This window comes from Apteryx rowi, unplaced genomic scaffold (assembly GCF_003343035.1).
Source record: "Apteryx rowi isolate R43461 unplaced genomic scaffold, aptRow1 scaffold_32, whole genome shotgun sequence".
NCBI lineage: Eukaryota > Metazoa > Chordata > Aves > Apterygiformes > Apterygidae > Apteryx > Apteryx rowi.
Genome location: NW_020449641.1, coordinates 1 through 27,679, shown reverse-complemented (window position 1 = coordinate 27,679; position 27,679 = coordinate 1). Strand labels below are relative to the sequence as shown.

General features: G+C 38.3%; 1 protein-coding gene across 2 annotated transcripts; it reads right to left on the bottom strand.

The window, feature by feature from the left end:
- Nucleotides 1-2,305: 2,305 nt before the first annotated feature.
- Nucleotides 2,306-25,751, bottom strand: LOC112968509 (probable phospholipid-transporting ATPase IF). Of its 2 annotated transcripts, XM_026070878.1 has the most exons (5): nt 25,656-25,751; nt 25,256-25,359; nt 24,443-24,608; nt 11,708-11,841; nt 2,306-7,958 (listed from the first exon to the last, which is right to left on the bottom strand). In XM_026070878.1, the coding sequence occupies exons 1-5, from the start codon at nt 25,719-25,721 to the stop codon at nt 7,877-7,879; spliced, it is 552 nt and encodes a 183-aa protein (XP_025926663.1). In that variant the 5' UTR covers nt 25,722-25,751; the 3' UTR covers nt 2,306-7,876. The 2 variants fall into 2 exon arrangements, with proteins under 2 accessions (XP_025926663.1, XP_025926662.1); XM_026070877.1 differs by lacking the exon at nt 2,306-7,958 and having other exon boundaries at nt 10,189-11,841.
- Nucleotides 25,752-27,679: the final 1,928 nt, after the last annotated feature.

Sequence of the window (27,679 nt, the reverse complement as noted above, 5' to 3'; positions counted from 1 at the left end):
TGTTTATCTTTTTTATATATACACACATACGTATGGAGGAAAAAAAAAAAAAAAAAGTGTGCATGTGTGCAAGTATTTTAATATAAAAGCCACAGCCTGCTAAGACTGTTTACTTTGGCCTCCTCATTATTATAAATGTGCATATATGTTATATAAAGAGTGCACACGTGTGTGTGTGTGTGTGTGTGTGTGTGTGTGTGTGCGCGCGCACATGTGTGCGCACACGCGCTATCTTTATATACTTTTTTTTTTTTTATATACTGTATATAGTTATATACATGTTTTACATAGTTGCGTGTGTGTGTGTGTGGGGGGGGGGGGCGGTGTTTGCACGCTGAGCCCCAGCCATGTGCCCGGCGCACAACGCTCCCACCTGCTCAGCGCCGTGGCCGGTCACGCGAGTGCCAGTGAAGGCGTCCAGCGTCCGGCCGCTAGCGCCAGCGCGGGTGCCGGGACCCGGCCGTGGGGCCCCGGGCGGCAGCAGCAGGGTGCCGGGGCCGTCAGCCAGGCGGGGGCTGCTCTGCCCTCCAGCCTTGGCTGCCCTGCGAGGCGGCTGGGATGCAGGCACGTGTGGGGCTGGTGGGTCCCGGCAATGGCTTGTGCCGTGCTGCCGGAGGCAGCGCCTGGCCAGGAGAGCCCGCCGGAGCCGTGTCTCCAGGACCAGGACAGGCCGCTCAGCCTGGCGGCCGCCAACCCCCCAGGCAGGAGGGAGCCCTGGCCTGGGCCACCGGTGGCAGCAGCCCTCACGGCACCTCTTACCACGGCCCACCACATCTTCCCCCCGATTTCCTCTCTCTGACGCTGGACTGTAACTTCCCACAACCCATTTGCCCCATTCCCGATGTTTCACTCGCTCACGGAGGTGGCAGGGAGTCACCACCCCCCCCCCCGGCCTCCCCTCGCCCATGTGGGTGTCCGACTCCAGCCACCCTCCGCTTCCTCCCACAACTCACGTCCCCAGCACCTGCTGGGAGCGGTGCAGCCTCACGTGGAGCACGGCCGCCGTCCCCCCGGTGGACGAGGGAGCCGGGAAGCAGCTCAGGCCATGCCATCTGCCACTGCTGCCCTTGCTAACACTGAGCCGTGCCGGCAGGACCGCTGCCATGGCTGAGGGGGACGTGGTCTTCACACTCACAGGGAAAAGTACTTCATCCCTTCTGCATGGCAGCCTCCACTTTGGGAAAGCTGCTCCGGAAAGCTCCGGGTTTGAGCTCATGCTTCTGCCCACCGATGCAAACAGGACTCTCCCCCTGCCCCGCTCGAGAGGACGCCAGTGCTCAGCTGCCCCACTGCTGCCCTCCTCCTCCTCCTCCACAGCTCCAGCGCTGCTGTGGGACTCACTGCCATCGTGCTCTTGGCTTTCCTTGGCTCAGCCGTGTTTCTGCTGCCTCTTTGGGAAGGACAGACATGTGCCACCGTGGGCTGAACTGGAAACAACGCAGAGAGGCAACAGCTCACACAACCCAGTCTACTGGGCCTCGAGGTCCAGCCTCTCTTCAGGCAAAGCTTAGGACCAGCCTCAGCTGGGCACAGCTGCAGGGCCTTCACCTCTTGGACACTAAGCTGAAAGGGCTCGGTGTTTCTGGTGGGGGCCCAGCATCACAGCTGCTACAGCATTTTCTGCAACACCCTCTGCTCTCCTCGCCCCCGCCTGCCCTTCCCCAGCAAACAGGGGCACAGAAGAACCTGCCTGCTCCCTCCGCAAGCTCTACCCTGCAGTCCCTGCAGCTCTGAGCAGGCAAGGAGAGGGTGCCTCACTACTAGAAGTGAAGCACTTTATTGGTAAGAGGCACACACTGCTTAAGTTGCAGTTAAACCAAGCATGACACAAGAAAATAGTCTTTTATTGCTTTTTCAGAAGGCATCATCTATCAGGACACATGGGCACTCTTCAAGAACTTGGTCGTTTCTATACTTTCAAGAGTATTACTTGCTTTCACCCAGCTCCACTTCCAGAAAAAATAAGCACGTGGGTGCAAATGAAGAAAACCAGCCTATGATGGAAATCAACTTTAGACTGAAAGCAAAATGAAAATAATAATCTTTTCCTAGTGTTACTTCAGCAACCCATATAATCCCAGTAACACAATAGCTATTGTGAAAACAAGACTGTTCTTTTATACTCAGAAATTCCTGAAGGCTGGTTAGGGGCTGCAAGAACAGAGGCCACAGCCCTGCGCTGAAGCCCACAGTCACCTCCAGCCCACGCAGGTGGCAGGGCACCGTTTCCACATTTGTGAGCGTGCTGTTACAAAGCATCAGAACATTCATGGGTCATAGCTAATTACATAATTAAAACAATGACTCAGCTAGAAGTGGCAGTTTTATTTAATAAATATAATTTCCATAAACTGTTTTTGAAAACAACATTTACCGACAGAGCTGTACAATGAGCAAGCATACTGACTCGTGGTCAGGAAGTCTAAAAAGAACATGAGGCAGCCACAGTGTCAGAGGTCCAAAATTCTTTCTACTAATTATTGCTACAGTTTCCAGTTGTCAATGCCCCTTATTTGCCTAAAATTAAGGAGTTAGATCAACATCACTAAAAAGGTACCATCCAACACTTCTTGCACAGATATCATTCAAGTTTTCTCTTCAGTAAGAGCAAGCAGAACTTGATCATATTTCAGTGAAAAAAGTCTACTAGATGATTTATTTTTAAATGTACAAAAGAACTGAAAACTCTAATGGGACCATAATTGGGAATTTTAAAAATATATTCTTTGGTGTAGTAATAACCTCGTCGTTATACCTGAAAGTGAGCCTAATTTTTAACCATTTTCCCCTTTCTGAACTATATGCCCCATGGATTATCTTTCATTCCATTGCCAATGCAAGAAAGGTATGAATGACTGGACTGTGATGATATATGAAGTAACTCCCTTTAAAACTGTTGAGAAACAAAATAATACAGGCCACTACACATTTAGGTACATTCCAGGGATTTTTTCAGGCAAGTCACACTTTCTGTTGTAAACTGCATTGTTTTTCATAGTGTGGTCTCTCATACCGCTTCGTGTTATATATAGAGAGGTCTTTTGCCCATGGCCCCTCAGGTTTTATTCATGTCCATGCATTTGTACATACTGGAAACAACAACAAAAAATTGGATCTACAGTGATGACAACTGTATATGCTTATTGTAAAACAACATCATAGAGTGGCAACAGCTAGAGCAAGGCGAATACTTCGGAGTGACGAGAACATTCATTTTAAGGAAAGCCACAGCAGCTTTGGACAGCACACGAGGTCTCTCTATTGAGTTATTTTTGACATCTCCACGAGCACTATTTAGCTGAAGGAAAAATCTGTGAAAAGCAGCAGCTTTGCAAATACAGGTGCAAATGTGCTTCTAAGACGATCAATGGCAAGAGTTGATACAGCCCCGAGCATCCAATCATTCCTCCTGTTTATAAATTAGGTCATTGAAACAGGGAGCAGAAACCAGACAAATCATGCCACTGAAAGCAAACAATAGAAACAAAGAACATACCAAACAACCAACAGTAAAAACACTGGCAGAAAACACACAGATTTTGCAAAAAACGCGTTTCTGCAAAAAAGGAAATTCTAACTGGGAGATAATTGAGGAAGAGGAAAAAAGGCTAAAATCAGTCTGTGTTTCCAGGATGAATGGTTCACTCAGCTCTAGGAATATAACTCAAAACACTAATGATTGTAAAACAATGCAGTAGTAATTGCACATTTATGATGGTCACATAGCTATTGGGTATTATACACCAAAAAATCAAGACATTCTCAAAATAAATGGTTCAGAAGCGTATGGGTTAAGCACTTTTGAATACTGAATTTCACCAATACTGCTGTGTTATTTAGAAGTATAGAAAGTGTCAGATAAAACAATTAAAAATAACGTAGACTACTGATTCCGCAGCTTTGAGACATTTCGAACACTAGAAAATGAGATTTTTCCAATACAGAAGTTATCCTATCATAAAAAAACATGTGTTTGAAAGTATTACCAAACATTTCCAGTAAGAAATTATATTTGCCTAATATGCATTCTAGGTTGCATAATCTTTTCTCAAATAACCTTTTGCACAAAAAAAACAATATATCATTCTGAAAATGTAATGCCAAAGTTTTCAGCATTCCTTCCTTTGCATTTTTGCCCCCCTCCCCCTTACAATCTTAAAAAATATACAGGATATTTTAAGCAGAATATATACATTTTAGTTTGTCGAACAATTCAGAAGACTTTCCCACCTGTTTTTCATCTTTTCTACTGTACCTTAAAAAAAAGCACGCATTTGGCAACTGAAACTATGGTTTTCTAAACAATGAATATCAAACTCCATTCTTCATAAAACAGGAACTAAGATCAGCTGAGGATTCAATCCTCCTCTGAAGGTGGCTGTGGAGAAGGCGCTCTTTCAAAGACACTGCATAGTAAAGGCCGACTAAATACCGTTCCCGCGTTAGCGAACTACGACTGTCTACCGTAGGCTTTTCCGCCGTATGCGAAACGCTTCTTGGAATCCTCCACACACTTCAAGGCTAAGAAGCAATTCTAAAACATTTCCTCTGTGTGGCAACTTCTTTCTCACCCATTCACTCTAAATCAAAAAGATTAATGCTGCTGTTAAACTAAATTAGATGTATTTTGTCTTCTTTGTGTAGGACTCTATACTGTACCCAACGCATGCTGAATGCTTCCAACACTTTAGCAAAGCGCACAAAAGCTTCCTTCCTTGAGTAAAAGCAATTTTAAATGATTTGTGACATTAACAAAACACAGTCACTTTTCCCATCTACAATATTTGTCAGACCAAAAATCTGGTCTTATGCAAAGCAATTCTACATTCTTATTAAATGAGAAATTACTGATTTAGATTTACTGCAAATAGAAAAATATACCTTAGCAGACAGATGGATTCTTAAATTCTTCCTGAATTGTTTAAATGCATGTTTCTTCGGCAACCTTACAAACACTGAGAAAAGGAAAAGTAGGGGGGAAAGGAAGAAGAGGAGATGGAAGGTTTTAAAGAAACACACAATGAATGTAAATTATTCTTCAAATATAGGACTGGCACAAATGCAGTCAACATTTTCATGGTAAAAGCCAAATACATATATGTACGGAATTGAACCAATATAAATGCTTGGAGCGGGGCTGTAAATCAATCAAACTCTCAGCCTTTTTCTATACGTAATTTATCACTGGTTAGCTTTCAATAAATGCTATACTAACCACACAGACTAACGAGGTTATATGGCCACACAAACCGACTGGATGGTTAGAAAGTTATGGCTGACATGGACAAACAAGTACCTTTGAGAAGTGAAACACTGGTTTAGAAATAAAAGACACAGCTAAACAGCAGATATCTGATTAGAATATTGAAAAAACAAAAATTCCTTTATTTCTTAGACATCCACGGCAGTATAAAGACTGCCTCAGCAGGAGAAACTACTGAGAAGAAAACCATTATTTTAACAGATTTAATAGTATAACATACAAAGAAAGTTACAGAAGTAGGTGAAATCCTAGTGTATTCCCTTATTTTGGTGTATCTAGATAAAAGTTGTCTTGGGGAACAGAGAGGTGACAATCAGTTTATTGCATCTCCGCACAGTAACCAGATCTCAAACCAGGTCTTAAAAAAACATATGCAGTCACTGAGTGACATGTTAATACCTACTACATGCAGTATGCAGGACTCAATTTTCAGACAGTGACTTCTTAACATGATCTGGATCCTCAATGTGGGGATGTAGCATACAACTGAAATTTTCATGCTGAAGCTGCACTGTGGGCATGTAACTATGAACACTGAATTTATACTTATTTAAATGGAAAGTTTGCTATATTTTGATTTTGTTTCTTCTCTCTTTCATAATTCATTTTTAGGGCTTCTTCAATCTATTTGTGATTTCATTTTCATCTATGCCAGTGAGAGAAGAAACTCATATATTGCATGTTCAAGGCACTACAAGTTTCAAAACAAAGTTGCAGTGACAATTTCTTTAATGGGTAAATGCTGCTTTTAAAAGTGAGATCTTGAAAATTCACCAGATTCTGCCGCCTTCAGTTTAGAACAAAGCTTCCAGTCATTGTTGTAAAAATAAAGATCCAAGATGAGAACTGAAATAATACCCGTTATAGCCACGAACAAGAATGACAAACAGCAGAGCTGTCTGCTGTAAGGAACATCCAAAGCATTTGATAGCAGGAGAGCTGGATCTCTTGAACACTTCCGCTCCGAGTTCAGTGGGCTGATGGAGAATTTGTCATGTCATAACAAGAGGGACAAACTCCTCTGGCAACAGCCCAGGCGCCACTGAGATGTCACATCAGCAGGCTAAGATTCTTTGTCCGAATTATGGAGGAAAAAAAAAGTCTTTGCCATATAACTTGTTTGGGAGACTGCGCTTAACACAGTATCAGAAACTTGTGGAGAGCAGCTAATATCATTTTGTCCAAATCCTAAGCTTCACTGTATCTGTATTTAAAAGGTAATTTTAGGTGCTATTTACAGTCTGGGCTCTATTTACAGTGTATTCTACTGAGAGATAATTTTAATATGCAGCTTTACATTTTTTACTGTCTGAGAGGAAGATTCTTCCAATACGGAGGGGGTTTCAGTGTCAGAGACTAATCTCAAACTGGATTCTCAAACGAGAGTCCAGAAGCTGCAGCATCTTCATCAACCTGTAGCTGAAGACTACCTAAGGCAATGCTCTATGGATTTCACTGGTGGGAGCGCTACCATTTTATCTCCTGCATCTAAATACAACTAGCAGATTCAGTCATCCTAGCAGGATGAAGTAACAGATGTTGCTACCCAGCCCCAAACAGGCAGACACACTTATACTGGAAAAAAGATGTACCTGCAAGACGTACCATTCAAAGCTGCACCTGTGCAACTTGTTTTTATTGGCATACTTAGGTATCAAAACATTGCCATCAGTGTGTCAGATCCTTCAGATATATGAAGATAATTAAGCATTATTTATATCTTCAAAGTACAACATGGCCAAATATAAATACATTAGAAAGAATAAAACATGCAAAAATTCCCCAACTTTAAAAGGATTAATTATTCAAAAAATTTATGCTAGTGAGACACCTGCACAATCAACTTCACATTTTTCTTTCCCATTTTTCCACGTCAGGATCAACAGTTGTTAACAAAACACCAGGGCATAATGAAAAATGACTGGGTTCTAAAGAGAACAGTGAACTGTTATTTCCCCTGTTATTCCAAATTATTGTTCTGAGAGTTAACAGTCTTTTTCAAAGTGATGAAAACCATACTGCCATTCATTAACCAGCATAAATATTTGAATTGCATTTTGCTCTCAAAAATTACTAAACTCATTGCTTACAGAACACAGTAACTGTCTATGGGAAAAAACAAGACTGATTTGCAAACTACTAAGACAGCAACTGGGAAAGACAGCTGAAAATGAACATGTGTATGCGAAGTGAAGGATCATCATGAAAAACAGAGCTTACTGTATTTTCACCGTGCATATTCGGTTCTATTAGATCACTTGGATTTGGGAGGAGAAAGATTTTGCCACTGTGTTACAGTGACATTTGAAGTATCCGATGAAGAATTCCACTCTGTTAATACGGTAACAAAAGAGGTTAAATGGTCAGAGGTAAAAGCATTCCTTATTAAAAATTATTTAGCAACTTGGGGATACGATTAGAAAAATTATCGGAAGCAATTACTGTCCAGATGAACGTTATGCTAGGCCACAAGACAAACCACAGTGTGTATTCAGAAGTTTAGGTCATGCTAGTCTTTTCTAGGGCAGGGATATAGCACTGAACTCACTTCAAAACCTGCTATAGGTATGTGGGTACCACATGGCTTCCACAAGGCATTTAGAAATGTCCCTGTTAACAAGTGGGTGAGTCCATTGTGGAGAGAGTCAAGAAGCTTCTGTCGTTGGCATAGAAGGGATCCGATGAACTCCATGATCTAAAGTAACAATAAAAGAAAAGTTTGGCTGACTGGGAACCTATAATTTAGAGGTGAGGAGAACAGTCTATGAAAGCAAAAAATAAATAAATAAATAAAAAATTATGAGATTAGGCAAATAATTCTTTAAAAGACTAATCAATTAATTTCATGTAGACACCTGCAATTCATTCAAACTCTTGAAATTACACTGCAATTACCAGTGCCAACTATGTAATTAACAAGTCCATGCTTGCCACAAAGGTAAAGTTTACTCACAACTACAGATATCTGCACTGCTATGAACTGAAATAACCAGGGCCTTATAGGCCAGTTTGACAACTAAAGTTTTAATACTGTGCCTCAAGAAAACTGAATTTTGTATGTGTAAGTTCAGGTACTGTGAATGCTACAATTTAATTTTAGCATAATGTCATTTCAGTAAAGCCTTGCGGTATGCTCAGCTAACTGTGGTATCCCAATATATTGGTGTTCTAACGCTAAGCCTCTGTGCTGTCTACAGCTACCGGTTGGATAAAACTCATTCCAACTTACCTACAGCCAGGAACCTATTTAACCACTTACTGTTAAATTTAAGCTACAGATTATGGCAACACAAGAAATATTTAAGATGTCACAGCTTCTGATTCAGATGTGATCTAGCAATGTCCTTCTCTTAAGGATAAACCATTTCTACTGGTGAATAAATACTGTGTACAGGCCATTGTTCTTGGCTGAACTATTTCCGTGCAATACTGCAGGACTGTGTGCAAAACTGAAAAATAAAAGGTAGGAAGGCAGGAAACGCAAACATAAAGAATTTATCCTCCAAATTCACCTCCGTCAGAAATCTGCTGTTTCTTTAGAACTTTTACATGTGGTGCCTTGACAAGAGAGTGTACGTGATCCAGCATCCTTAGTATTTTAGTGACTGACAAGTTGACAGACAATTTAATGGAACAGAGACACAGATATGCGTTTTACCACACTATGATACACATTTTATATTCTAATTGGTGAATGAAACTATGGAAAATACTTCTTGAATACATTTAAAAAACAGTAAAGCAACTACAAGAGACTATATTCCTTTGGCCCTCTACTCCAAGCATTTGTACAACTTTGATGAATCAAAGTTTCTATCAAAATTTGATACGCTATTTGATTTCACGTTCAGTTATCATATTTGACAGAATATCAGGAGCACATAGAAAATACAACACAAGCTATCTACATCAACATTATTTAAATACTGATCCTCATTGCACAGCACTCTTACAGACAACATTTATAGGTATCAGTTAATTCAATGAAAACAATTTGCAGCTACCTCTTGGTTGAATAAGAAGCTGTTTTATACAGTACAAACATAAAAGGCATTTTGTTTGGAACTGCATGATCTTCTGAAGACATCAACTACTAGGTAAAATCAAAGCAGATCAAGCTTGGGAACAAATGCTAAACTTAAATTTATAAGCATTTTAAAATCCCCAGATAGATTTCTTAATTGAACCTTTAGCTTTTCACAACTTGTAACTGTCTCATGTAATTTAAGCAATTAGTACATTAATAAAATAAACTTTCACATACTGTGTGGAAAGTGTGGGGGAAGAATGTAAATAATTTCCTCCTAGTACCTTGACTTTTAGACTAGGTTTTAAGTGTAAAAGTTGAGCGAAAGGAGTGGAAGACATCAAAAAAAGCAAGTAAGACTAAAATCAAATGTATTGTCTTCTTTCTAGTTCTACTGTACATAAAATTAAGTGAAACTGGAGGATGGTTAGGAGTAATTTCAACCAGAGGTAGAAGCAAAAACAACAGAACTTCAAGCCCTTAGCATAGCACCAAGATAGTTTTGCATATTCGTTTAACATGTTAACATCGATGTTTTAACAACTCTAAAATTACTCAGCTAGATGGAACTTTATGTGACAATTACAAGTAAACAGACAAGAAACCTGAGAAAAAGCAGTCTTCAAAGAGTGCTTCATATTCTGTCAAATAAGATTTTATCTTTAATAAATATTTTTAAGTTCTTAAAGAAAATCCAAATGAGTGGAAAAGGAGGAAGTAGTAAAAATGTAAATGCATAGCAGAAAATAAAACAGAATACCTACCTTATAAGACTACGCGTTACTAATCCAAACCTTAACTAAAAACCTACACTTATTAGATAACAATAAAATGAAAAGGTAGCCAAGTTCATCATTTGCAAAGCACAGTTTTACAGAGGACCGGGGGGGGGGGGGGGGGGGGGGGATGGGACAAACAACTTAAAGCAACCACTACCAAACTGTTGATTTTTAGACCAATTAAATGCTCACCTTGTAGATTAAAAATTCTATTAAACTGTTTATTTTATACATCATGCCCACCTTCTATACAGCAAGAGTTTTGATTGAAAATGTATTTGATCATAACAGTTCATTTTTTCAGATGGAATGAAACATTTTGCATAATGATATTCTAGATTTGTAGAAATGTTGAATAAAGTTTCATAAGCAAGCCAGGAGAGAGAAAACGACTGAAACCACAGACACTGTGTTCAACACAAGTCTCAAAACAGAGAGGTACTTCATACCAAGTCAATACCTAAAGGTAAAATTCAGAACTGACAAAGTGCGTCAGTGAAAGTTACTCGCACAAGATTTTAGACCGAATGAATGATATCACAACCTTTAACTAAAAGAGACAAAGTTGTTCAAATACAAAACGAGTTCCCTGGAAAACGTGTGAAGTGAAACTTCTTCAGGTTTGCCTTTTGACTAATGAAGGACTATGATATCATTCCGGGATTGAGAGATTACGATGTACAAAAGACTATTTTTATTTTTACCCCCAAATATTTCCATGTTTGTTAGCTAGCCCTCTTTATTTGGAAATGCAAAGATGGCACATTAGCAGATTTAGTAAGAGCTTTTATCACAGTTATGCCTGCTGCAAGAGCAGTATCGCTCCTTAGAAGTATTTCTGGTTACTCTAACGTGCTTTTAATCCACTGAGGTTTGTTTCACACATATGGTTTGAGAAGGAAAAGATTTATTTAGCACATACTTTCAAATGGCACACATGATTTTGACAATATACCTTCTAATACTGAAAAAAATGCTTAAAATTCTTAGAACCTGAAGGCTCTGTTCTGTCAATTACTTAAGAGTTTAGAAATAGATTATAAAAGTTATACTACAAAAATATTTAATTTTCATATCAATCAATGGCTGAAAGATTTAAAGACTCTCCTTTTAACAATGAAGTTCTATTTAAGGGTGGGGACTGTGAGCCTTTTGTATATCTTCAGAAGTAATGCAAGCTCCAAGGTAAATATTTGGAGGTTGTACATCAAGAACCAAAGGGAAAAGTCTTTTGATTTTACAAAGAACTCCTGATTTGTGAAGGCAAAAAAAAAAAAAAAAAAGATAAATCAGGAGAACAAACACAGCATTGAGGCTTGATTTTCTAAAGAGAAGAATGTACAAATCAAGAAAAATTACGACAGATACAACACAAGATCTTGTACTAAGCCAAACTAACCATTTTAACAGAAATCTTTTGAAAACCATTTCCCCCCCTCCCCATCCCAAAAGAAAGCACTCAAAAAGAAACAAGAAACTAATCTTTTAGGATGAAAGAAGTACAATAAAGAGTTGCATTTCCTATTAAATAAGCAAAACCTGCAGCTGATTTACTAGACATCTACAGCTGCAGGCTCATCGGGTTCCAGTTTATAGGAGAATCGCCTGCAGCAAAGGCTATTGAGAGAAATTCCACACCTGTTGACCCGAGTCGGACTACATCTTCCCATTAGTCGCTCCAGCATTCTTCTAAGAGGTGTGCATGCTGTTTCCCCATCTGAGAAGCAGCACATGGAGTCCAAGCAGTTGATACCTGAACCTGTCTCAGTAAGCTGGAAGGAAGGGGGGGGAAATAAAAATCAGTATTAGATGATTCTAGCAATAAAGATGTTATCTTTAAGTTTCTTAAAGTCAGTGTTGAATATTTTTCAACTTTATAGGGAAACTACAGTGATTAATAACATCACCATTTCCCTTCCTAAGGGCTATAAACACAAACATTTGGTCCATTGGTCTGGCCAAGGTTTGAACACGGCCTTACTGAGAGTACGGTGACTGTTTAGCACCCTCTCTGCATAATGATGGAAATAAACTGGCTGGCAATTCTACGCGTTATAGCTATAATGAATGTCTGGAGCACAGCCTCATGCAGTATAAGCTGTCATGCCTTCATTAACCTCACTGAAGGTACCGCAATTTATACAAGCTGCAAGTCTGCGCTATTTTAAGCAAAATCTATCAAGAGACAAAACTTCAGATCAAGGCCACAGAATAAAATGCAGCAAACATGATCATAAGCTTTAATTATTCCTCAAGTAGTATAGAATGCACCTTCCTATAGCAATTTAGGTCCCTAGTCTAGATTAGACTACTAATGACTACCACCCCTAGCTTGGAAAAGGAACCAAAGCACATTCCTCATTTTGTAAAGATCTTTATCTAAATACAAACAACAGACTGATATTAACAAAAGTTCAGTCAGATTCATGCTAGTACGAAGAACAATTCACAATTAACATAATAAACATTCTACTGTTCATTCTTAATATATGAGAAAGAGACCCAAATAAAATGAAAGAAGTTATACGGAGATGTATGGGTTTTAAATGCCATCTATTAGCATGCTCCTCTATTATTCTTGAATACGAGTCAACTGCAACACAACTAAAATCTAACTGAAATTTAGCACTACTGAAAAGCTGGAGAGAGAATATCTGAAATTGATTTTAGTATCCTTTCCGAAAGGACAAAAAAAAGGCAGAGTGTGGGGATGGCTTTTTAATTCAATTAAAAACTCTCTATGAGAGCATCCTGTCAAACAAACGCCAAACACACAGGTCAAATTTAAGCATCTGTTATCTTCACCTCTCTTGGATATCAGTGAATAAGGAAGTCTGGGAGGAGTGTCTTAGTCTACTGCAGGACACAGCTCACTTTTGAGAGCTTCCCCCACCTTTTCACATTATGACAGAAGCTAAGATGGATGACGGCTGTCTGAAAGACTTTGGTTTCCAGACCCCGTTTCTTTGATGCCACTCACACTTTCCCAATGCAAGGAAGGCAAAGAACCTCAAAGTTTCCTACTGGGATGGTTAACTATGAGGAAATGTCCTTCCAAAACGGGCAACTGCACAGATTACAGCTTCATAACAGCGCAATTCCTACTAACAGGAACCAAAGGCTTTTGGAAAGCCAGGAGAAGATTTCAGTTGGTGGGGAAAGGAGGGAGCACACAGGCCAACTGACCAGCCTGATCTTCCACGCCACTGGGATAACAGAAACTTGACCTGGCCAGAACTGGTGTTGACTTGCATTATTTCCTATGTCTGCCCCTTCCCTCAGTCCTGTTCTACATTCCCTGTGGTCTCTGTAGTTCCTCCTCCCACACTGCTTAACACAACGCCTACAGGAGTGTCAGCAATTAGCAACTGCATTAATTTATAGAAAGCATTACAAACTGATACCCATTTCGGCTGCAGTAACTCAGAGGCCATGAATGAGAAGTGTAGTCAGCATGCACACTTCCAAATACCCAGCACTCACTCATAAGGTCTTCCCGACACAAAGCGAACATTTAAAATGACAAGGTACTTTTGTAAATGCCCAAGGGACAGGAGCAGAAGCATTGCAACTGACAGATCTAGAAGGGGTTTTGGTAAAACAAGCAAACAAAAGACCTGCACCCAACAACAACAAACCATAACCACAAACATCTGCAGAGTCTGAGTCCCTGAACTTCCTTATCTGATAGCCGTCATATCTAGTCACAACGGTACTGCCACAGAACATACCATAATTGGGAACGGCACAATTTATGGCTTTGCAAAAATAGCAAATACAGCCTTCACAGCAATTTAATACTGCACTCACAGTGTATCAGATGACAGATTATACAGAGAAGGAATTAGGAGGTCAAAAGCGAGCCCCCCTGGAGCATATACGTTGCTCTTCATTGTAGCGTTCGCAGCAATACAGAACAGAAGTTCTTAACATGCCCATGCTTAAGTTTTAGAATAATATTTAGTCTGTCTCATCTTTCCATTATTCTGAAGCAGCCTAAGTAACATCTTTAAAGCTACTGCAAAAAGTCACATTACTGTGGCTGTATCTAGGATTATACGGACCAGACATTTTTATCTAGAATCTAAACAACTTCATGATGAAGCATTCAATAATCTGAAAACACGTGCTTGTGCTCACAGAGGAATTTCCTTTAAAAATATGAAACCTCACTGATCGTCCTCCTTCATCCAGAAGGGATGACAGAAGAGAAAACCAGTCAGTGTTTTTCAATCAAGACTAAACAAATAGTTTATGTTTATTAACTCAAATTTATTAAAATGCCAGATTAAGATTTTTCACTACAAAACAATCTGGTCAGACCACAATGCAATTCACTTTATAATTCACAGGAAACATAGGCAATGAAAAGCAAATATATCATATTCTCACTTACTACAAAAATCATACTACAGTTTGGGGGCAATTGTAAAAAAATCTTTCCTCAATCAGTGGCATATTCATGTGATCAGCTACCAACTAATAGGTAGAGACTGAAAAGAAAAATTTCTATGCAAGAGCTTTTCAGACTGGGTTATTAAATATCCTTGAAGAAAACACAGCTCCCCTTGGCTCCAACAGATGCTGGATAATTTAGAAGAGTCTGGGGAACAACTGGCTTCTGTAGTATCCCGAGATTAAAACACATTTGTATTTGTGACTGTTTCCTGTCACACGTAAACTATTGTGTAAGTTATGGAAAAGGAATCTATTTGATCATATATGAAAGAGCTTGATTATTACTTTCCAATGAATATCTCTGTATTTTTCTGTATATTGATCTCTGTCATTGTTTAATTAGCACAAAATATCTCCAGGCACCACAGAGCGAAATCACAACCTTCACAGCCCCTGGCAGAGGAGGTATGAGGGATACTACCTGCTGAGCCGAGAGCTAGAAGTCCTAGATGCTATTAAAAACTGGCACAAAGAGTAACCAGAAAGTCACCCAAGCTTGCTCCCAAGGACTGAATTCTCAGTTCTGGGTTTTGGAGGAGCGGAGGCTCCTCTTCAGTAAAATCCTTGGTATTCTCCAGTCAGATACTCATATTAAGAGTTAGAATCATGCCTGAATCATGATTTATGGAAGACATAACATTATCCTTTTTTAAAGTAGCAAATGTGACCTTACAGAACTTAGGACACAATGTTTACTGTTTATCTAATTCACAGTTAAGTGTAAAGTAATATTAGGAGATCATTAAGGTCACAACCTAAAAATAAATTCAGTTTTATATGTAGGCATGTTGCGTGTCACTGCCTGCTGAATACAGATTTTTTTACATTTATGCCAATCGCCTGGAAGTAAGATTTATATTATGCTAGAGAGTCTCTTTTTATCACTTTTTTCTCTGTTATGGACAAATATTGACATAATTTTATATATCAAAGTAAAGCCTGACGTGCTAAGGCGGTAGAGCAAAATGGTCTCCGAAAACCTGAAAAACATCTTCAGGAAACAAACGGCAGGAGAGCCAATGCTAAGAAAAATTAATAAATCTAGAGAAATACCTGATAGTGCTCATATTTGGGCTGCAAATAAAGTAAGATCTTTTCAAAAGGTAAGATCTGGGATCACAACAACATAATACTTTATGGTATAATGGACCCTTTCATGTAATAAATCAAAAAGCAGCTGAAATGCTGAACAAAAGAGAGCGATTCAGTCTGACAAGCAAAACCAAACCCACATACCATGATGCACATTTTCTTGTAAATATCAAGAAATATGGGTATTTTGGAGATGGCTGCATGACTGACTAAATATGATAGATATATAAAAATATATATACACACACATTAGGGTAGAGTGGGAGTACTACCTAGTGAACGTAAGAACTGTCCTGCAGGCTAGATGGATCTAGCAGTTGCCTATTGTCCTCCCCTCTGTGCTTGCTTTCAGCAAAGTCACATGCTGAGCTGACTGAACCCTTATCTTCTTCCATCTAGAAGGACAGAAAAGCAACACAACTTATAAAGCACCATGCTTACATTGATTTACAACAATTATCATGTTTAATGAACTTTCACTTTACAGACACGATCTTGAGAGAACAAGGCATATTTACATGGAAAAGAGGCATTTTTTTCCAAGTTAACTGGTGAATCAAACATGGTTTATTGGTGCACAAGTATTAGAAGGCACCATAGACTTCTTGTGCACCACAGACCACAAAAGGGGAAAAGCAGTAATTTTGAAATCTAAACTAGATTTTAGGATTTGTTTTTTCTCCCTCTAATAGAAGAGATCATTTCAGTTTGTTCCTCATACTACAGGATTTCCTATATGCCACAAGACAGACATTTCAGCTAAACATTTAATCACACTGAAATATGCAGTTGGTGCTTTGTTGAAAAGGAAATATATTTAATCCCACACATCAAGTTAAGAACACTCCAGTGTATTTTCTTGAGCCCAGACCCCAGATGCCAACATGTCTGATGCCACATGGACACTTTCAGACACTTTATGAGATGGCTACTACTAGCCTACTGTCTAAACTTGCTCCTTATTGCAAAACTCATTTTTTAAACCCTTAACATGCTGTATACCCAAATCCCAATTAATTTATTGGAAAGATTCTAATTTTTTCTTTATAGAAAATGTATAAATGCTGACCTCTAACAGCTACACTGCCACTTACATTTTCAACATTTTTCTAGTTTTTCTACTCTTCATCTCCTTAAATCAAACAAACCTCCTAATGCTAAATTATTTCATTATTTCAATGTCATTAGACAAAAGTATCTTCAGGTAAGTACCTATGTGCACTTTTGTGACTAAAGATAAATATCAAATAATCTATTTTCTCATTTAATCCCTCTTCCTGCTGGAGAACCTGTGGACTAGCTCACAGATCAGCACTGTTCTAGGCTAGACATTATACAAACCCATAAAAGAAGAGATTACACTTGATCAAAGTTCAGCATGTTACGATGTTCTGGTATACTTCACTAGTATGAGTACGTGTTTGCACATGAATAGATGGTCTTCTTGGAAGTCACACGTTCCTTACAGAAAATGTAGACTATAAAAAGAACAGAAACCTGTCTGCACTTGGCTTCCGTGCAGCTGGAGAGGACTAGGTATGATAGCTATTAGGAGGGAAATCATATGAAGCAGCAACTAGAGGAAAAAAGAATACAGACAAGTAATGAAGGCCTTAAAGACTGAGCCAGGAGTCTTTGAATGGAGACAGCTAAAGAAAGCAGATCTGTACAGAGAGGAAGGGAAAACAAAGGAGCAATAAAATCATGGGAGAGTAATAGGGGAAGGAATAAAGTCTCGGCCATGCTAAGGTACATGCCACTGCTTAAGAGTCCTAGATATAATATGCTATGCAGTAACAGTCCTCCGGTAAATAAAAGCCTTGTCTATCTTCTACATTCCCTGAAATTGTGTACAATACTGCCCAAATGTAAAAAACTCCATAAGCATAGTTAATTCCATCAGTGATTAGAATTGTCTTGAGACACAGATTGAAAAACATCTATTTGAGCAACAATCTTCTCACATGTGGCTTAAGATTTCTGACAGTTCTTATCAAGCACTCAGACACTACTTATATACATACATTTACACACAAACAAGCCTCCCGCCTCCTATGAGAGACTTTGTAAACAAAGAAAAAACTGAAATGAAATACAGTGGAGCCCAATTAGTACTCCAAGATCTCTATTGCACACGTTCCAAGAACTTCAGGAGAGGCAGCTACAGAGGAAAGAAGGAAATTGGTTGAAAAGCAAGTACTCAGTCACCAGTCTACCGGAAAGCGTAAGGCCTGCACCTGAGCTGTGCTGCCCGATGTCCTCTTCATCCCAATTCACAAAAGTGACAGTAAAGGTTAGAGGGCAAGAATTTAACAGGTGAGCACAAAACTGCATTTCTGACTTACACAAATCACACAGACACTTAAAAGACCCCCCTCAAAGTTGTTAACCATATACCATGAGATGTACTTATAAACGTGAATATTTTATATATTCTCTCAAGCCTATATAGGCATATAAAAAATTGATTATAACATCACACATATCTTTTCATTTGCATTCATAGTTATTCTGCTTCTGTTTATCGACAGGACAGTAAGCACATTTGCAGAACAAGGCATAATTCAGTTTCACCTGGCGCTATATTCCTCTCGAGGTTTTTACTACATGTTTACACAACACAGAACAACCTACATGCAAGCTGCAGTCACAAAGTATGCAAAATTAATATTGAGTGGGCACAAGCGAGGTGTCACAGAATGAGCCACTTACTGCTACATTCACCAAGCAGCTGCTTCCTTCCACGCTTCTCCCGCTTTCTTTGCTTTCTCTGCTCTGTAACTTTTGAAACACAGACAGCTGCCCTGGTCACCACAGAAGCCAGTCAGTGGTCTTTACTCCAAGTTTGTTTTTATTTAGTATAGGAAAATGAGTAGTTTCCATCTATTAACTGATTTTCCTTTTTACAGTTTTAGGTAAGGATCCACAGAATAGCTTCTGACCTTCATCTGAAGACTATGAATAAAGAACTACAGAAACCTGAATCTTGGGTTCTTTCTTGTTGCATTTTACAACTTCAAACAGGCAGTAAAAGGCACTCAGGGCATACTAATCCCTTGCGTTTAGATACCTGACATTAGATACTGCAGTTTAAAAAATCTGACATACATGAGAACTGGATTTGCATAATCATTTGTTATTTTTTTTCAACCCCTTCCCAAAGTGTAATATAAAGAACTCCCCCCCAAATTTGCAAGTATTCTATTCTCAATATTTTAGTAACTACAATGTTACATTCATAGACAGCTTTATTTTTCCTTCACCACCTAGTCGCATAACCCCTAAAATGGGCTCAGTTTTGAAAAATTTAACAGCATCTTTTATTTGGTGCACATGTGATGCACCATTCACTGTAATAGCCAAGTGAGAAAACAGGCTTACTGGAAATGTATTTAATCTGAAGTTTTAAAAGGTGAATTATTTCAATGACATCAATAAATCAAGAATTTAAAAAGCCAACCTATAAAAGCTTTTACAGTGAAAAAAACAAAACAAAACAGTATGCTTCTAAGTTTATTAAAATCAGAGAGGTATAGTGCAGTTTGCCTTTGTTTTAAAGGTAGTGAGTGCTGAATTTAAAAACACTGCCTCCCTGGAATGCTTAGAAATCTAAACTGCAGACTTCCTGGCATGTTTCAGTGTGTCAAATAAGAGTTAAAACATGGTAATAAAGCAACTGAACATAAGAGTCACTTCAAATTTCTCCTTGCGAGTGTGTAGCTCTCTCTGACAGAGGAAAAGCAAGTCTGCAACAAAATGATTTTTCTTCCCCCCCCCCCGACCATTTTGCCTACCCTTGTTCTCCCTTGTTCCTCCCCCACTTCCCTGTTTTTCTCCTCTTCCTTTTCCCCCCTTTCCCCACCTTTTTTCTCCTTTCCCCTTCTTTTTTCTTCCTTTTCTTTTTTTTTTTTTAAAGGACTTTTGTTGTCTTTGCTTCAATAAACTCTTAAAAATATTCTGCTAATCATTTGAAAGGTCAGCTTCTTCTCCCCTACTTTCCCCCCAATTAAACAAATGGAAATTAATTCTCCCAAAATCTAGGTTGCTTGGGTGCCCTAGTACTGATTTGCAAGTATCATTTTAGACACCACAGTGACCTTACAAAATTATATATATATAAAAAAAAAAAAATCCGTTCTCTGAATTATTTCTTGCCATAGGACACATACATAGATAAGGGTGGGATAAAATGTCAATCAGGTTAAGACATTATTTATGCATAGGAATGTTTTTGTCTTACAACTGAAAATCAGCACTTGATAACATTTCATATAGTGAACTCAGTGCATTTGACAAGTTTCAGAATTCTAACCTACACATACAGATATGTTTTAACCTTTTCTTGAATAATTTGTTAGACTTTATACTCAAAAGCCTTTGGGAATACGTATCCATAATACAATGAAAACAAACAACACTTACTTTACAGAAGCATGAAACAAACACAAAAAGCCTTAGCTGCAAAAGTATACATAGGCACCCAAACTTAAAACATTTTCTGCACTTTCAACACAAGTGAAAGCAAATTAAAATGGGCAAACAACTCGCAATAAACTGCTGCCTGAGATATATGGACCTTCCTGTCACGGCCTTATGAAGCTGAAATTATCCAACATGCAAAAAGCACTGTTAATTTTGAAAAGCATTGTAATCATGCTAGAAACTCTGATTATTTAAAAATGAATGCAAGAAGAGCTAGATCTGTATTCTGAAAGTTGAGCATCATGCTAGGGATGTTTTTCCCTAAAAAAGAATGTCCAACACATGCTACTTAGGAAAGCATTTGGCTCAAAAACACAGAGCAAAGCCGAGAAATATACCAAACTGAATGTATCTGCGCTACAGATATCGCCCTCTCAACCCACTAATATTCATGCCTCTTCCATCTCTCTCAGCACTGGTTAGTTCATCTTTAGCATGCATAAGAGTTGTTGAGGAACTGTCCCTCCTACTCTACCTAATTTTGCTCAGCTGATTCCTTGCCCTGGACAATGGCTGCAGTGCGATGAACTCGTCACTTAAAGCAACTCTGTTGGAGTACATCTACAATTGGACAGAGAAGGGATGGAACATACATGTCAGTAAGTAGTAGCAGTAATTTTCTAAGAGAAAGACACAGGACAAGACATTGTTATTTAAGTGGAATACACATCATATACAGAACACAAGCCTGATACCTTCAGGACAGTTCCTGGGATCGTCACAGCCAGTTATTGCTCGCTAGGACCATACTTAAATGCTCCTTAGCTTTCATACAGAGGAAAAAGGCCTATATGCTTATAGGCCTATACTTTACCAGATGTTTTTACTCAGTATTAACTTCCCCCCTCAATAGTGTTGTGATTTATATTTACCCAAAGATTGAAATTCTCCTTACTGGCCACTTCTTCGTACATGATTCTATAGTAGTTGAAAAAAGTGGCAAAAAAATTATACATGGGCACCCTGAGTGCACTGGGGAAGGTAGAGCCAATCAAGCGCATCCTGCTATAAAAGTCAACTCACACTAGCTTGTCAAATTTTTAATGTACTGATTTCCCCAAATGGGACAGTTTTTAAGAGAGTAGTGACATGGATTAGTATTTACATTTAAAGATTTATCTTTATCAAAATTTCTCAAGTGTTTCTCTCTCACACCAATTACATTTCTTTGCTCTGTTAAGAACAACTTAGCTACATGTAACATCTAACTGGTGAAAAATTAATTGTTGACATTATGAACTTATACTAAATTGAGGCATGTAACATCAAGCCCCTTATACAGTCCGTGGAGTAAGGTAGATGCAGTGAATTCAGAGCACTGAGCTGGGTAATTCACGCAGCCAGCGTGCTCTTAGCTTCTGAAAGACACTAGCAGCTGAGCAGTTCGGAAAATTGTGTTAAGATTGCTCACCACTCTCAGTGGCCTATTTTAAAATTTAGATCACGGGGGAAAGAAACAAAAATAATTGAAACAGCTACAATTTTTAAAATGAGTGACTGGTTCATGTAACAATTTTTCTTGCCGCGATAAAGAACCTTAGTAACTGTAAACTAAGCTCTCTTCTTTTTTCCTCTAGTAGGCAAATACATTAATTTAGTCAAACAGTTAAAAAGGAAGAATTAAAAATAATTCAGTTATACAGAGGGTGCATCTATATTATGAAAAACACATTAAAATGGCAATACAAAGCTCCATATGCTCTTTGAATGACTTCTACAGAGAATTTGCTTAGCTTTTAGGACAGAAAGACATTCTAACTCTCTGTGAGTGAGTATCAGAGTCCTTTCCTCTGCTTTGAGGCTGAGAGAAAAATATTTACTGGAGATCTTAAACAAGCCTAATGAGGAATAATCACAAAAGAAGCACTCTGTCACTTCCTGACAATAACTGGGCAACGTCAGTCGGACATATGGACATATTCACTTCGTTTAGCTCCTCACTACAAGAGTAGCCTATGAAATTCAGTGGGGCTGTCTGACCCATTACGAGGAGGAAAATCTCAACAGAATAAATCTTAAGAAAGTAACAAAGAGGTGCCTTTTTTTTTTTTGCAAATGCCTTTTTAACTATGACTCCACTATCAGACATACACACAGAAATGGCTGAATGGCTGATGAAGCATATCTGATCAAATCAGATTTTAGGTCCCTGGCTAAACTTTGCAATGTCAGGAATTAGGTGTTTTCAGAAAACAGGCAGTATTCCATTAAGCATGGACACTACTGCAGATGCTGTCAAATGGCAAATCAGAAAATAAAATAAAAATTACTAAGAGGGGCACAAAGCAAAATCTCCTTGGCTATGAACTAAGTTATAGCCACAAGAAAGATGTCAGACAGTTGCTGTTCTTTCCTAAAGGAGAGATATCCGATCATGTCCATTATCATACAACTGCAAAGAAAAGAAACAGAAGCGGGATATTCTTAAGAATTCATTCAGAGAGCAAGAGAATGCAATGAAAAATATACAGATAAGGTTAGGGACTAAAGAAACTTTTTTTTTTTTTTTTTTAAAACAAGTATTTTAGGGACATGAGCAAACTTAGCAGCCACACTAACCCACTGCCAGATGGAAACAGCCGATTGTAAATAATACAGCAAGGACAGAAGTGTTCAATAAAAAGTAGATCTGCATAATGTGCAATCAAGAGTTTTATTGAATTTAGTGGTGAAGCTTTCTGAAAGCTCATGGTTATTTACCTTGTATTTTGGATATTAAATTCCAAGGCTGGAAAAAGCAGCTAATATACGCCAGTTTTGGAAAAGGGTTAATGGGATATCTTGGTTAACTTTAGGTTTGTCAGCCTGACATTGATCAAAAAGGCTAAGTAAGAGAATGCCTCATATGGATTATTATTAACACAAATTAGAAGGGTAATAATTTAAGTAAATCAACACGCATTTATCAAAAGAATTAAAAGGTTAGCTGCTAGAGGTAACAGTATTGATGTAATGCAGTTAAGAGCTCTGTAAGGCACATAGCTCCATTTGGATTTAATTTGGATTAAGCAACTAGAAGACCACAGAAATCAATATGGCACACATTAAATGGATTAAAAACTGCTAACAGATTTCAGAATATTACTGTAAATGGGATATGATCATCAACTGGGTGCTTTTCTATTCACTTTCAATTTTTTTTCTGGGCCCTATGCCATTAGACTTCTCAGCAATGACCTAGAAGCAAACCAAAATCATCACTATTTACACTTGCAGAAGAGAAAAAGATACAGAAGATAACAGGTTGGTGACCTATATTATTTAGTAAACTGAATACATTTGGGAGATTCATTACTTCCATACTTGACACTGATGTATGCCGTGCTGGAATATTTTGTTCAATGCTGATATCCAGAATTCAAGATGGAGGTTGAGGAATGGCAAAGATTATAGAAGAGGCACAAGAATGATTAAAAGACTGGAAAATATGCTTTACAGAAAGATTCAAATTCAACCTACTTATTCTGTCAGTGAGAAAATTAATTTGATCAAAAACCTAACCATGAAAAAAAAAAATGTTGGTAATAGAAGACTTCAATTTAGCAGAATAGGTATAAAAAGATAAAATGCTGAAAACTGAAACCAGAGAGAATAGCTATTAGAACAGTGTATTAGGATGACTTCTCCAAAACTGTCACTAAAAACACTCAAACATAGATGAGATATGTACCTAAAAGACAGCCTAATTTAAACAAGAATGATTTCCAGGAATATGTGTGTGGCAGTGTTAGGAGGAGGAAGATTCTATTATCACAGTAGTTCTTCAGGCCTCATCCATGAATTTATGGAAACACTGTACAGGTAATTATCTTTAATTACATAATCAACAACCAAATACATGGCATATGGTATGATCAAGATTTAAGAAATACTAATTAAACCAAGCCCTACTAAAGTAATTTTTTAAATTATTGCTTTCATTACATTTTAAGAACTATTCAATGTCAATTACAGTTGAAGAGAGACTTTCTAGCTAGACAGAAATAAGAGCAAGTTTACCAGGTTTAAAGCAATGTGCAATATTAACCTTTTACACAGTTGTAAGCTGAGATGCAAAAGATTGAATGATTCCTCTGTAAGTAATTCTACTGTTATTAATAAATCGATTACTTGTTAATAGTGTTATTTTCTTGTAAAATGGTGTCCTAATTTTGGTAATTTTAAATTAACATTCACCTTTCCAAATGAGAACACTCTCTTATGCATTAAACATCACAGCAATTTAAGAGGTTGATTAAATGCCAAAATATCACAGGAAAAATTAACTGGTTAACAAGACAGATTTTAATAAATGTATTCTTTTAAATACTAATCAAGTTGGATACAAAAACATAACATTACCTGAGCTTTTTCAGTACTTGTTGGTTGTAGATGTCTGTACAGCACTTTCTTCACCACATCAAGAAACAAACAAGCAACTACTATGATGATTATGGCAAACCAAGCAGAACCACTTGACAACAGTTGAACAAATACAAAGTACATGTCCTGGGTATGTAAAAATGGCCTGAAAAGGTAAAAGAGGTGGCAATTACTAAACAAAACTTTTAGAAACAAAAGTACAGGACTGACTGGCTAAAACTTATCCTAACTTATGTCAACCAGCAAATCACTTAGGATGCAGGGCGACAACTGTATGGTGTCCAAGAGTAAGTCTAGCAACCTGTTGGAACTGATCAGCAAAGACACACTGGGAAACATGAGTACAGAACTTAGGAGGAAAACAGTCTGTTTTAAACTCTCTTGCAGGAAATCAGTCAGTGTCCTATCCCTCCAAACCTCAAAACACAAGCAGCAAGTATATCACTTCACTGATTCTAACCTCAGTGTCCTCATTTCCATTGCAAATACTTGCCTATTACACAGAACCTTTGGGAACCCTATCCACTTTTTTTAAAAAAAAAAATGTCTTTATAGTCACAGGCTGCTGGATACAAATAATTCCTGTCCCTGGACACATGATAGCTTAACAGCATGGCTCTGACTTCAAAAAGAATCACCAAAGACAAATGCCGCTCTAGGTTTAGAAATTTGTTTTCCAACATCTGTGACAAAATTCAAAGTAATACGGGAGAATACACTACTTTAATGCAATGTTCTTTCATAACTTCATCCATCATGTGTGCTATAGAAAGGAGAGAAGGAAGCACTCACCAGATAATTCCCCCATAAAACAAGGAGAATATGAAATAAAACACAATGGATCCCCAAGTAACAAAATGGTTTATCCATGTCCAGAAGTGAGTTTCTAGTGCCATCTACAACAAAAAAAACAATTTTAGTGAACTTGCTTTCTCCCCACTTCACAAAAAATGACAAATACTGGTCTGAAGTAATTTGAATGTACTTGCAAAATTTCAGCTCAAACACTAAATATTGTTGCAACACAAACTATGAAGCAAAAATTTAACTATCACAAACCATAAATGTCTTTATCTGGATTCCTAAAGAACTGACTACTTCTGTATAACTTTAGATTCAAATTAAAATTAATATTGTATTATGTATTTGCCTATAAATCCAAGCACAGGGAATAAATACTGTAATATCATACCTTCATTGTAACAGTTATAACCATGACGGTGAAGACCAAAGTACCAAATGTCCAGTTTCCAAACATCTAAATAAAAGGCAAGGCAAAAGCCATGGAAAAAGATCAGTTAAGAACATTCATAAGTTAAAATTTTTCTCAGGTCAGCTATACTACTGAAACACGGCTATGGACAGAAGCTTGTGACTTCACTAATCACAGTTAATAAGGAAGAAGGATACAACACAAACTACTATAAAAACAAATACAGCTTATAACATAAAAGCAAAATTAACAGCCCACAAGTCATATTCCTTCTTGGTTCAAAACAGATCACCAAAAAGGCTACATGAAAGATGAAGAAGCCCAAAACAATAACATGAAATGATAGGAAAATGAAGATACCAAATCCACCAGTTAAGTGTAAACATCCAACCAAAAGCAAATATTGGGTGAAAAGTATTCACTTCAACATAAATGCAAAACACTTCTCAATTTGAGTTTAAACATTTCCAGATCATTTTCAACATGCAGCATCATTTGAAGGTTCGCACAGTTCTACAATTCAAAAATAATGGTGCCATTGTATTTTTCAAAGAAAACACCATGGAAAAGACACTTTGTTTCAAGGCTAACAAACAAACATTAAAAAAAAAAAAAGTTAAGCTTCAATCCTAAAACATTATCGTTCTGTCACTTTTGTAGTCTCTTGTCCACCTAAGTTGAACCATCAAAACTCTGTACAAGTCCTACAACAACAAAATCTCAGCTCTGACAACCACGCGGGGATGCCGGGTTTGTACTCCACGTGCCCACGGGCTACTGGTACACACGCTGCCGTGCTGCACGGGCCCAACCGCTCCGCTGCGGCGAGCGGCCTGGGTGCTCACGCTGAATGAACGCTGCTTTTCGGCAGCTGTCTTTGCCACTGACATACTAAACACTGGACAAGCCCTCGTTTTAATATTGATCATTAACAAGCCAGGCAAGCAAGGAGAGAGGTGCCACCTGCAGACAGGCAATCAAACTCAGCCTGGATTGGAGCGGTTAGTACGGCGTGGAGGCGTGAAACTGGGATTAACGCAGTTGTAGTCCTTGCTACAGAGCTCGGACCAAAACAAACAAACAAAAAAACCAACAAAAAAAACCAAAAAACCCAAAGCAACCCCCCAATAACCTAATAATAGTTCTCACAACTACTTTTCTCATCTTTATACATGGCGAAAAATTAAAGTAGCCGTGAGTTTGGATTTACTGACAATTTACAAGGTAGCAGATCTTTGTTTTAACAAGTCTTCAGAAGACTACTATAGGTTTGAGAAGTAAACAGGAAATGTTTAACAAGCAGCACGGCAGTACTAATCCTGAAGTAAAATGAGGCTACTGCTTTCACGCAACCTGTGAAAGAAAGTGTCTTTGCTAACACTGCTCTAAATGGTCACAGAGTTCGAATGCAAACTATGAACAGGTTCTTGCCACCATTTTATTTTTGAACACATTTACATTGTGGATGCTGCATCCTTTAATCCTGTGAAGCAACAGATACAATATTTTGTATCTCCTCCTCTTCTAGACTCTTACCATTTGCCTGTTAGGTTTCAATATCTGACGACATGCACAGCATGAAAGAGGGGGGAAAAAAAGAACTAAAAGATCAAATTGTTGCACAATGTGTTGATGTACGCTTAATAAACCACAAATATTAACAATTATGTACAATCTGCTCTATTGTACTTTGCTCCAAACTGATAACGCAGAATGAAAAATGAGGCTACTACTGGCTTGTTGCCTTGCACTGACACGATGCTGTATCACACGTTCACATCTTGCAGACTGTTACAAGAGAGCACTACCAGCACACATGGGACGTTTCTCTTGCCTTTAACTTTTGCTTTTTTAGGCACACATTAAAATTGCAACCTACTTTATCCACCATGGATGTTTTACGGCAACACACAGCTCTACCAGTTCCCACAACCATCTCTTAGCGAACACAGAGAAGGCAGAGGATGTCTCCAAGTAAACTCTAAGTTTTTTTTTTTTTTTTT